Raw genomic sequence first — 12,885 nt, forward strand, 5'->3', positions numbered from 1 at the left:
CCACATATTTACTCTTAGTATAATACATTCTGTGTATCTTGACAAACATGCAACTTCAACAACATGTGTCCACCATTATCCTCCATGCTCTGACTGTTTGTTCTTCACTACTACTAGCTCCTGGAAACCACTCATCTTTTTGAAGTTTCTATAGTTCTGCCTTTTCCAGAACATCATAGTTAGACTCATGTAGGCTTAATTTTTTTCATGTTGGTTGCTTTCCCTTAATATGTACATTCAGAGTTTCTCTATGTGTTTTCATTGGTTCTGTACCAATTTCTTTTAAGCTATGAATAATACTTTATTTTATGGATTGAGCCATTCACCAGCTGAAGGATATCTTGGTTGCTTTCAAGTTTGGGCATCTGTGGCTTTTTTTTAACAACAACAACAACAACAAAAGAATGTATTGGAATACATATATGACAAGAACTTTTAAATTCTAACATGATCTTTCCAGTTCTACAGAGAGATATATAGCCATGGCAAATGAATGACTCATTGTGTGTGTGGGGGGGGAGGGGCTATCCACCACCCCCACATTTCCCCAGAGTGCTCTTGAGTAGGAGCAACAGGAAATATTAGTTAGAAGGAATAGAGGGGGGAGAAAAAGATAGAAAATACAGAATTACTTCAAGAGGGCCTGGAACCTATTCACATGGGCCCTGACTGTTTCTGTCCTAGGGTATTTACAGAAATGCCAATGGGTGGAGCAAAAGACCTCTTCCCCAGCACAGCCAAGTACAGACCATCTCAGACACCTACATTCAGGCCCATGGTCCAACCATCCTCTCTATGCAGACCTACTGGGTAAAGCCACTAGGAAACTTGAAAATGGGCTCCCACAAGTCATATCCACCCCCTTTGAAAGCTGGTAGGAGATCATGCATACACTTAACCCCATTTCCAATGCCATAACAGTATCCCTCTGGGCACCATGGCCAACTACACACAGGAAGGCCTGGGGAATATTCTGCAAGCAGCTACTTAAAGGTGGCTGTGTCTCTTTCCCTGTGGTCTTATTGTTCAGTTATTTCCCAAAGTTCTCCCACTCAAATGTTAAAAAGTAATGAGAACAAATGAAAGAGACTTACCAATTTTTCCAATGAGGTTATTTTGAAGATAGAGAATTTTTAAATCCCGGCACCATTTGTCAATATGTTCTAGCTTTTCTATTTCCTGCTGATGCAAGGAAAGTTCCTCCAGGGAAAAAATGACACAGTCGTTGTGTTCAGCATTGCGTCTAATAAGATCTTCTGTGACTGAAAGAAATTTTGCAGTGTATTATAGTCCCATTTCCAATGTTCAGTGTCGGGTTATTATATGATTAACATGCTGGAGTTTCTTTGCAGCTAAGTGTTGATTCTTCGGGCCCAAGCAATTTTCAGACAGAAAAATCAGACAAATGCTGCTCACCGCCTACCTCGGGGAGTCTGTGCATAGCCTTGATGTGAGGCAAAGAAAAGAGACACTACAGAGCCTCAAGTCTCATTTGTCTTTGAATGTGTAATGTCTATGTAAGTTTTGTTGCATAGATGAAGAATTGACAGTTGACACTCTATGAATATGAATATAGGCTGTCCCAGTGGAACCAGACCAAACCAGATGAGATCCACTATCAGGCCTAAAACAGAGCAACTGAGTCACAATCTCACTGACAAAGGACAGAATATAAAAAACTTTTCCCACCATCCAATAAGGAAGGCCATTTATCACTTAGGCAATTAATTGCTCATTTAGAGCTTCAGAGAAAGAAAAGAACAACACAGATTCTGGGTCTTGCATTGAAGATTGATAAAGTAGCTCTTACTTGCTGTGTTTCCTGGAAGAATAAAAAAAGAAAGAAAGAAAGGAAGGAAGGAAGGAAAGAAAGAAAGAAGAAAGGAACTGCTTCTAGGAAGAACAAAAATGAGAGGGAATTCCCATTTTCTAACAAAAATTATATGTAGTATCAACTGCCGAGACCCAAGTCAGGGAAATGTAATAAAGATGGCACCAAGGGAGTGGAAATAATATCATGGTCTGCTATTGGAGCCAGGAACAAAATCATGAATCACATTTATAAGGTGGGCTGGAAGCAAACAGGCAACAAAAATGGAGACATTTTGCATTTCCAGTGTTCATAAAAATGTTTTTTAACCCACCTTACACTATCAGTAGAATGTACGAATGATTCCTCTCCATCACAGTATATAATGAAGGCTTATTTGTTGTCATCTATAATATACCAGGCACTAGTTTAAATGCTTTCAATGATTTAAAATAGTGATATGTAGACGTATGATTTACCCTCAGGAAAGTAACTGAAGCACAGAGTTTCCATAACTAGTTTCTATAACTAGTTTCTATAAGTAGATCTTGGCTGTGAAAGCTACAGCCAGGTTTAAAATCAACAGCCCAATGGCAGACCATGTTGAAACACACTTTTCAAAATCCTACAAGAGCAATGCTTAAAGTGCTGCACATAGTTAACCTAGTTAAAATAACTTCCTTTGAAGAGACAAATCAATAAGCCAAGTGAAGCCTACACTTTCTAACATTTGCATGGAAACTTGATCTGTTGGGTACACATAATAAAAATTCCAGTCAAGAAAATTACAAAATTTTCAATTATAATATGGTTTCTTCCATCCACTAATTTTTAAAATCTTATAGCAGCTAAATACCAGCAGTGTCTCATTTTAACACTGAACCACACAGGGTTGATGCATCTAGGAGTACTACAATTGACACAGGATGTTCTGTGGTAACAGATTTAAGTGAAGTGCTGTATTACAGAGACACAAAGGATCAAAAACAGCTGGTGAAATTTCTTTAAAATGTTGGGAGTGCTTTATGAGAAGCGACTGCTTTGCCAAACATATCAAAACATAGCAAAATACAATTTCTTTGCTCCAGCAGTCCAGTACTAGTATCTGTGGGAGTTGAAAGGGACATCGCCTTGATTTCATCACAGGGATATGATGCTTATCCTTGGAAACATTCCACGGGGGTCTGTTTCAGGGATTAACACTTCTGTCACCAGCAATCAAGACCTCCTTACCAACACTGAAATACCTGATGGCTTGTCACAGTTTCTGGAATGGGACAATGAAATAAATATCACACACTTATGGTCACTTTATAGATTGGCAAAAAAGAACATTCTTCCCAAGTTCCTAGATACCTTTGTATTCATGTGCAAATGTGTTTGAGTGGAGTGTAATTTGGTTAAATACATGACATAAAAATGTCATTCATCCTATGCTATTCCACAGTATATTAAAAATGGAAAACTTACAGAGGTTTCGTATGTATTTTGCAATCTTGAAAACATTTTTCTAAGTTAAATAAAGAGGAAATTGAATTTAGCACACCACTTATTCTTAACCATTGTATGACACTATCTTCTACTTGAGCAAGCAAGAACCTCTGGAGCTTCCTCAGGCTCCTGAACGTGTGGACTTGTCCAGCTGAGACAAGTCCCTCATGCACTATCAGCTGCCACACCTCCATGCCACATTCTGAAAAACAGAGTTTTGCCTTTTTAAAAGATAAAAACATGCATGAACTCCACTGTTGTAGAATATTATTTTAAGGTGTGTTACTTTACTTTATGTTGCATTTGTTTAACTCTGTGAAGCTGTGATGCTTTGCCTATCTAAAACACTTGATGGTCTAATGAAGAGCTGAACAGCCAATAGTGAGGCAGGAGAGAGAAATAGGCGGGGCTAGCAGGCAGAGAGAATAAATAGAAGGACAAATGTGGGAGGAAGAGATCTAAGAGTGAGAGGAGAGAAGGAGGAGGATTCCAGGAGCCAGCCACCCAGCTACACAACCAGCAATGGAGTAAGAAATAACAAAAGGTACATAGAAAGGTAAAAGCTCAGAGGAAAAAGCTAGACAGGATTAATTTAAAGTTAAGAAAAGCTGGCAAGAAACAAGCCAAGCTAAGGCCAGGCATTTATAATTAAGAATGAGCCTCCGTGTGTGATTTATGGGGGAGCTGGGTGGTGGGCCCCCAAAAGAGTAAGAGTAAAAAACAACTGGCAACACTTCACTGCTTGTTTGCAGTGTGTGGAACTCTTTTCTTTCCAATGGGAGGAGATAGGGTGGCTTGAGATGATACTTCTTTAGAATAGCATGTGGAACTCAGGTTGAGGGGATACAAAACTACACATGATGAATGTTTCTGCTGCTCTAAGGGTTGCCTCAGCTGACAGGGAGAGGTGGCTGCAAACCCAGTCCTGGATAGACAGGCTAAAGGGATTGCAAGGGAGCCTAAAGGGGCAGCCTGACGAGTTCTGGCTTGCTGGATCCCTCTGCTATGTCTGGAATGTCTCTACTCATTTAGAAGCCAGCTTGCACAAACTACTTAAGAAAAAGGACCTGAAAGCAAAAGCAACAGCAGCAACAAAAACTTTCCTAGTAACCAAACATTAAAATAGGTTGTTAAACTTACCTTCCTGCTGGGGACACACACACACACCAAGTTGGATTATTTTGTTTGTTTTTGTGGATTTTGTTTTTGTGTTTTGGCCTTTGGTGGTAGGGGTCAAACCTGGGGCATCTGCCATTAGGCATGTGACCTATGGAACTACACCCTTAGTCCCCCATGTTTTTTCAATAACCGAAATCAACTGGCAATGCATAAGTAGGGACAGCCAACTTGAGAATATAACAAATCTGTTACATAAACTAAAATCATCACCTCTATCTCTAATCTACAAAAATTCTCTTAGCAAACATGCAACTTACATTATGGGTTGAGAGCTATAACCAATATTATCAGAGCTATTTTAATGAGATGTGATAATTATTTACCACTTTTGACTAGACTCTCAAGTGCCTAATGGTGTATATGTGACTTAGACTACAAATCCCACAAGAGGATGGATTGTCGAGGCTGTGCTGCTTTTAGACCTGAAGTCTATGAACAAAGAAGATGTTTCCATCTAGAAATTATGCCCTCTCTTTAGACCATGCCTAGGAAGGGGACAATGAGTCCCATATCTGCTCCTAAGTTCCTCACTAGTCACTTAGAAAAAACATTTTCAAAACAGACTATGCCACAGTGTTTGCCTACCCAATATCCACTGCTTCCAAGGAGCATCTGTTTGTCGGATACATGGATGATTTGACGTATAGGCTTGAGTGTGCATGGGGTGGAGAAAGAATAGGGGATCTAGACAGGGAAGGAAGAGAAGTGGGGAATGAGCCATAGACCAGCTCTCCTTGAGCCTCCACACTCTAGCAAAGACTCACATGAGTCTGAAAAGTTATATTAAGTGTATTCTTTGGGTTGTATGAAAATATACTTCTGAAAGGAGGAATGTGCAATTTATGAAGCAGTTTGATTTATAACTTGATGGGCCATTATTTATCTTGTCCCCAAATTCTGATTGAGGCTTCATTTAATATCCACATAAATATGTAACCTAACTAGTTTGAACACTGAGAGTTGCCACCATGGTCAAGTCAAATGTGCATATGGAAACCCTGGCAGAATCTTAAGTATTACCTGATCCGTGAGTACCTACATGGCCCACCCAGATAGCCTGGCTGTAAAGGTATCACAGCTCTGCTGTCTCAAAGTCTGTGGTGATATTTTATTTGTGCTTCGATAAATACAGCTTGCCTGGAGATCAGGGGGGAAAGGCAGCCATTTTAAGTAAACGAAGTCAGGCAGCACACGCCCTTAATCCTATCACTTACAGGCAGGGTCTCTGCATGTTCAAGACCATACTAGGGAACAGAGCCAACCTAGTGACACACGCCTTTAATCCCAGTACAAGCATAGAGACCTGGAGGTCTGTACAGTCAGGCAGTGACAAGGAAGTGAAGTAGCTGGGCTAAGAGCCAATAAGAGGGCAGAACAGCAAAGCAATAAAGGCATGGGTAGACAGGAAGTAATTGTCTTTCATTTGGAAGCTGCAGAGTTGGTGAGGTAAGGTTGGCTGGTGGCATTTCCTATTTCCCTGATCTCTAAGGCTTTTACCCCTATATTTGGCTCCATTTTTTTTTAAATTTAATAAGGCCACTTAGAAATTCATCTACAAAAGTCTTTACCACTATTTTCCAGCCCTGAAGACTTAGTGCATGGATGAGGTTCCTGCTGGTACCAAAAAGTACTTCTCTTGCTGCATCTCCCATAATATAAGAAAGTCATACCATTGTGTTATTATATAAGTAAAATGGGCTGTCAGCATGTGAGTGTCAAATTATCCCTTTCTGCATCATGGATAGACATTAGGAAGAAATTATATTTATCCTTGTTTCTTAAGCACAAGGGTGGAAATGGTAAGAATCATTATCAGTTTAAATGGGAAGGATGAGGGAAGCTCCTTTAGCATGGATAAGTAAGCACATAGAGATGAGGGACCCCACAGCTATGCTCAGAACAACAATGTTTCTAAGTGCCAACTTCTGTACGCCATTAGAAATATTTAAAGTGTAGAATCACAAAGGAAGTTAGAACTATGATTATTTGAAATTTCCCTTTTTGAATTATTTTTAAAAACTAATGTATTTTATGTATTCACTGAGAATTTCATGCATTTTATAATACATTTTGATCATACCCATCCACCACCACCTCCAAGTCTCCCGAGTACCCCTACTCTAACACCCTTGAAACTTCAGGCCATCTTCTTTTGTTGCTAATAAACTCCTTGCATCCAATAAATTGCTAGCCACATGGGCATGGGTGTGAGGCCATCTACTTGGGAATTCACAGCTCAGGGAACATCATAGAAGAGGGCAGATAGAATGTAAGAGCTGGAGAGGATGGATGGGAGGAGGAACTGTAAAATGTTGACCTCTGGACATGGTGAGTGGTTGGACTCATCATCTGAGGACAGCTGTGGTTCCAAGCACAAGATCAAGCCAGTCAAAATTCAGAATAGGTTTATAATAGGCCAACTGCTACATGGCATGCTATGTTATGTCACTCAGGAAATTGTTACATAATACTGCCTTATCTGTAGTGGCAAACATCAGTGTGGAATCTAGATTCAGCCCTTGAGAAGAGATGTCATCTCCATGGTACATGGTACATGGAGATGATAGTGTTTTGCACTTTTAAATAGGAAGAATTTTGCCATTTTGCACACCGCCTAGTTTAAACTATGCATTCTCTAACTCTAAGCAATACTGCCCACCTTCATAGGATCCTACATCAAGTAATATGACACTGTGCTTACATGAGATGATTCTAGGATTTAAAAATTCCTCAGTAGCACTCAACACTCACCATGCAACAGTTTCAAGAGCAAAGGTGCTGCAACACCTATTGGATGGTATAGAGAACATGCACATGAAATGCTGCTTTTGCTTTCTCATTCAGAAAATCACAAGCAAAAAAATAGGAAACTCATATAGAACTTAAAGAATGTCCCACTAAAAAGGTGCTAACCAATACCTGCTTGGTTGCAGGAAAGAGAGACCAATGAAGGATGCTGGCAACTCTAACATACTTGCCTCATTAAAGCCAGGCACGTAGGAATCAAAGGCTGAACTAATATTGATTAGCCAGTCTGGGCCTCCTAATTCTTTAACATTTATCTGCACAATGACCTTGTGCAGCCTGAGAAGATGGCTTAGTGGGTAAAACATGAGGACCTGAATTAGAATCTCCAGAACTAAATGAAAGAGCAAACATCTGTAATCTGTTCCTACAGCCAGATGGGGCATGCAGACAAGAGAAGCCCTGGAGACTCCCAGGCCAGCTAGCCTGACAGACAGAAAAGACCACCTGTCTCTAACAAAGTGGAAGATGAGGTCCAACATCTGAGGCTGTCCTCTGACCGCCATACATGTGCTATGGCATACACACACCTGCACTCACACATACAAACATGTATGCATGTACACATACACACACACACACACACACACACACACACACACACACACACACACACATACACACACACACACACACACCACAGAACCTTGTAAGGGTTCTGTGTGCAACAGAATAAAGTTTCTTAGTTATGAGAGCATGTTCCAATAAGTTTACTTCTGCACGATTTTCAAGGTACTCAGTAAAATTTAACAAAACTCCAAAGCCAACAATTTAGCATTTATCTTTTAGGATTTGTTTCTTTGCCTGACTCAGGGTCTTACATTGCAGCCTGAAACTCATTATGTAGTACAGGCTCACCTCAGACTCATGGCAATCCTGCTTCAGCCTCTCGAGTAAAGGCTGGTATTCTACCATCACATCCAGATCATCACTTTATGTTTTATATAATGCTTTGAAAACAGCCCTACCTTTCTTGCTGGATTACACTAAAATCAACCAATATGTTCACAGCAGATTTCACAGATTTTTCAAACATCTTGAAAAACCTTGCAAATATGCATATGGGCATATATGTATATTATATACACGAAATAAAAGATATTTAATAGAAACACAGGATCACAAATATGTAGTTTACCTCTCATACTATCTAAATACTTTTCTATTTAGAAGATAACATTTCTAAGAGAGCACACGCTTCTTTTTCTTATAGATTTAATGGACATCAGGAAACATACTGATCCTTAAGCCAGTGATACCTTTAAGGGCTTTTGATGTGGCTGTGGTATTTAAAAAACACAAAGCACTATGACAGAAGAACTCAGGAAACGTGGTTTGTGCTACTGAGTCAAAGAATACAGGTCAGAAGAGGATGCACGGAGGAGAGGCCTGAACCTTGATATGTGTGTAGATGTTTGCCAGACAGGCAAATGAGGAAAGGGCATCCTGGGCCATCTTGGATAACACAATGCATTGCCTCGTTTCCCCTTCAAAATTAATAGATTAATTCCAGCAGCTGCTGGGAGCTCTGCCAGCAGCCTATCCTCAGCTGCATACCTTCCTTTCCTCCAGTTGCCTTAGCTGAAAAACATCACCCCATCCCAGCTAATGTCTGTTCCCAAAAGATCATAGTGGATGGCTGTTTGGTAAGAGGCTGTTGAGGCCCAGTCTTTTATTTGCCCAGTATGAGCAAGTCAGAAGGTCGACTCCAAGCTTGGAGCCCTTGGAGTTGAGTATGTTAGGCTTCTGCTATCCAACCTGCCTAAATTTGCTTTCTACCTACCCCAATAATGCTACAGAATAAATCTCTAGCATGCTAAACACCAAAACTCTGCTTCTTGGGAAGCCCAACCTGAAAGCATTGATACCCAAAGTGGTCCATGAAAGCATGTGCTAGGTAAGATGTGTGGTTGAAACCAAATCTGTTACCAAAATGACAACATGGATACCACTACTGGCTGTCAGTGGGACACAGGAATATTAGCGGAAGGGAAGACAATAATGAATGTAACCCATCAGGTATGTCATTTAGAGGACAGATGCACTGAGGAGTTCTGACTAAACACAACTGCCAAGGAAAGGAAAAGACACCCTAATGGACTATTAAAGGCTAAGTGTGAAGACTACAATAAGGAATGGAAGAATATAAAGAGATTTCCATCTTGAACTCTATGATTCAGAGAAAGCTGAGCACCAGAAACAGGCTAAATCATAAAAGAGTGACAGACTCTAACTTCCAGGGAGGATGGAGTCCTAGGTTAGGATTCACACTCCCAGACTACACTAACTAAACTCCAGACATGATATATGAAAGTATTATTTTTAAGACATCAGACATCAAGAAACAACAACAAAAAAAGAAGGTAAATTTGCATTTTGAGTATAATGGCCTCATTGGAGACACAGCTAGGACATTTCTGGAAGGGAAATTTACAGCCTTGAATGTCCATGGTCAGAAAGATACAGAGCAGAGACATCAGCTTCCACTTGAAGATATGTGGAAAAGTACAAGTCAAATTAAAACAGAACAAAGTAATAAAGATTCTGACAGAAATCAAATGACATAGAAATCAGGAAAAAAAATAGTAAAAACCAAAGCCAGTGAATTAAGAAAATGAAAAGAGTAAACTCTGTTTTGACTTAGCAGGAGATGGGACAGATTGCCAATTTTAGTAATGGGAGGTGATACATCTACTGTGCGAATATTAAAGGATACAGAGAATATTATAAATATCACTATGAGAATAAATTCAAGAATGTATGTTAAATGGGTAAATTACCAATGAGATGAAAACTACCATGCTCCCTCAAGAAGACAAGGATAGTTTAAGGACCTGTGGATCATCTTAAGTAACTAGATATGAGGAACAAGCCTTCTAGCAAAGAGAATTTGGGCACAGATGTTTCCACAGATAAATCCTACCAACCATTTAAGGAAAAAAATATGCTGTTTCCATGAACTCTTCATGGAAACTGAAGGGATGCTAGCAAGCAAAATAATCAAGTGAGAACATGGGTCACCTAGATAGCTTTCTGTTGCTCTGATAAGCACCATGACCAAAAGGGGAGGAAAGGGTTTATTTCATCTTACAACTCCCAGATCACGATCTGTCAGAGAGAAAACAGACCAGGAGCTTGACGCAGGAATCTGAAGGTAGGAACTCCAATGGAATACATGAAGGAACAATGCTTACTAGCTTGCTTTCCGTGAGTTGCTCGTTTTGCTTTCTTGACCAACTCAGGACTGCTGGACTACAGGTGGTCTCCTCCACAGTGAGGCAGGCACTCTCATATCAAACACTGAGAAAATATCCCTACAGAATTTCCTATAACCCAATCAAATAGAGGCAATTCCTCAAGTGAGATCCCCTCTTCTCAAATGTACCTCAACTCTAGCTTGCATTAAGTTGAAAAACAAACAAACAAAAACTAAACAGCACAGACGAGGAGAGCATGTATAAAAGCTCTCAAATCTGCCTTGCTTGGTTCCTGGAACTGGTTATTTGTCAAGGTGGTTCTCAGCTCTGCCTCAGTCACCTCCCCTAAAAAATGGGTAAGTTGGTCATTGTTCCCTGTCTTGGAACATTGCTGAAACAGGAGGGGGAAAAATGCGTGGAAAACATCCAACCCAGGCACGGCACATGTAAGCACTTGTGGGAGTGGCACTTGTCATTTATCTCACTGTCTGGATTTTAGTTAAGGCCGCTCTCTCCACCGCTCCTACATGGCCAATTAGGTGCCTGAAGAAAACCCACAGCTTCTCAACTGAATGCTTGTAAAGGTGATAACTTGTAGAGTTCCAGGGCAAAAAGAAACCCCACCATCATATTCTCATCCACATCCTCACTTTCTCTCTCTCATTATCTATCTATCTATCTATCTATCTATCTATCTATCTATCTATCATCTATCTATCTATCTCTTTCCTCCCTCCCTCCCTCCTTCCCTCTTTTCCTCCCTCCCAACTTCTCTCATCCTCTCTCTCCATGAGACTTCCTAATGCTGTACTAGTGAACTATATCCTAGCCCCAAGTACAGTCTCTTAATGAAAAATATTAATTATGAAGGATGAGGAGATGACTCAGCTGGTAAAGTGTGAGGGCATGAGTCCTGATTACCAGCAACCAGTATAGTATATCTGTAATCCTTGCACTGGGGAGGCAGAGACAGGCAGTTGATCAACCAGTTTTGCTGAAGGGGTGAGCTCTATTTCCAGTGAGAGATCCTGACTTTAAAAAATAAGGTGGAAAGCAATTGAGAAAGACACCGGATATCAACCTCCTGACTCCATGTGCACATATATACCTGAATAGACATATACACGAATACTATGACACTTTAACAATGATAACTGACATGTTAGATGCAACTGTAGGAAAATGCCATTTGTCAGCAACAAAAATGTCTTGAAAACGGGAATGATTCAATCTAATCTAAAAATACCTGCTCATCCCATTACCTTGCAGACACTTATAATAGTTTTAGATAAACACTTTCACATTTACTAAGTCTATATAATAAAGCTTTGCTGTGGAAATGAGGAAGCAGTGAGGTCCCAGAGCAAAGCCATAGAGCTCTGAGGGTGGCCATGGGGAAGGGCATGTGTCAAACCATGGCTCTGGAATTGGTGCTTTCTTTCCGTTAGGCAGCTGTACCTTCCTTAGTGAAGTGGTGGCATATATATGGAGCGACCCAGGACTTAACAGCTAACCAGCCATGTGCTGAGAATAACCCACCAGGTCTTCCTGAATTCCCTCTTTCCATGGTGCCCCCTTCACAGACTGGCCAGCTGCTGGGAGCAGGTGGAGAACATGGCAAGTGCTTGAGAGGACCTATATATAGAACCTGGGAGAACCTGAAGAAATTTGATGCGACCTGGGGTATTTGAAAGAACTAGATGGGATCCAAAGGCTCCTGAAAAGATTAGAGGGGGGTGCAGGGGGACTACGTGATAATGAGAGGTCACAGTGAGACTTCAAGGGTCCTAAGGGGACCTGAGAGGACCTGAGGGGTCTTGAGGGTACCTGAGGGTTCCTGAGCAGAACTGGGAGAGAGACTCTGGTGCAGCTTTAGGTACCTGAAGGCTGGCCCTGCCTGGTGGGGAGAGGGGAGATTTGGCTGGAAGCAGGGAGGGGGTGCTTGCTGAGTGTTGGAGGGGTGGCTTACTCAGGCCCATGGCGCTTTTCTGGATCACTGGTCAGGGAAATCCAGCGACCGGCAGGATTCCCTTCAGCCCTCACAGCAGCGGCTCTGCGTGTGGACGCAATCCGGGAGCCATAGCAACGGGGGATTCTATGGCGGCCGCAGGAGGTCAGGCGGCGCCAAGTTTCCTGACCTCTAAAGAGAAGCAGGAAAAACAGCAGAGGTGGAGCGCCACTGACCCTGACCTAATCCTGTTTCTTGTCCCTACCTGTCCCTACCTGTCCCTACCTCTCCTTGGACTGTTTTCCTCTAAGTCAGTTGCCCACCCAGATCAAAGAATCTCAGGGAGCTCTTACTTCCTAATGGGGTCTGTCCCCTCTGTGTTTTCTACCTGATCTCTATTAATTATCTATTTGATTTGTGCACAGCCAGGAAGATTGGAATTGGACCCCCCACTG

At 41.3% G+C, this 12,885-nt stretch overlaps 1 protein-coding gene across 4 annotated transcripts in view; it reads right to left on the reverse strand.

Annotated features, from left to right (window-relative positions):
• The window catches only part of Lrrc6 (leucine rich repeat containing 6), a 109,215-nt gene extending 96,634 nt beyond the window's left edge, over positions 1-12,581 (reverse strand). For 3 of the 4 annotated variants that reach the window (XM_036208435.1, XM_036208434.1, XM_036208433.1), the window contains exons 1-2: positions 12,452-12,550; positions 1,095-1,262 (exon numbers count right to left, since the gene is read on the reverse strand). In XM_036208435.1, coding sequence (XP_036064328.1) covers positions 1,095-1,262; positions 12,452-12,461 — 178 coding nt within the window. In that variant the 5' untranslated portion in view covers positions 12,462-12,550. Of the gene's footprint in view, positions 1-1,094; positions 1,263-12,451 lie in introns of all 4 variants that reach the window. The other variant, XM_036208432.1, reaches the window with a different exon arrangement.
• Positions 12,582-12,885: the final 304 nt, after the last annotated feature.

The sequence above is a fragment of the Onychomys torridus genome, chromosome 16, assembly GCF_903995425.1.
Source record: "Onychomys torridus chromosome 16, mOncTor1.1, whole genome shotgun sequence".
Lineage (NCBI taxonomy): Eukaryota > Metazoa > Chordata > Mammalia > Rodentia > Cricetidae > Onychomys > Onychomys torridus.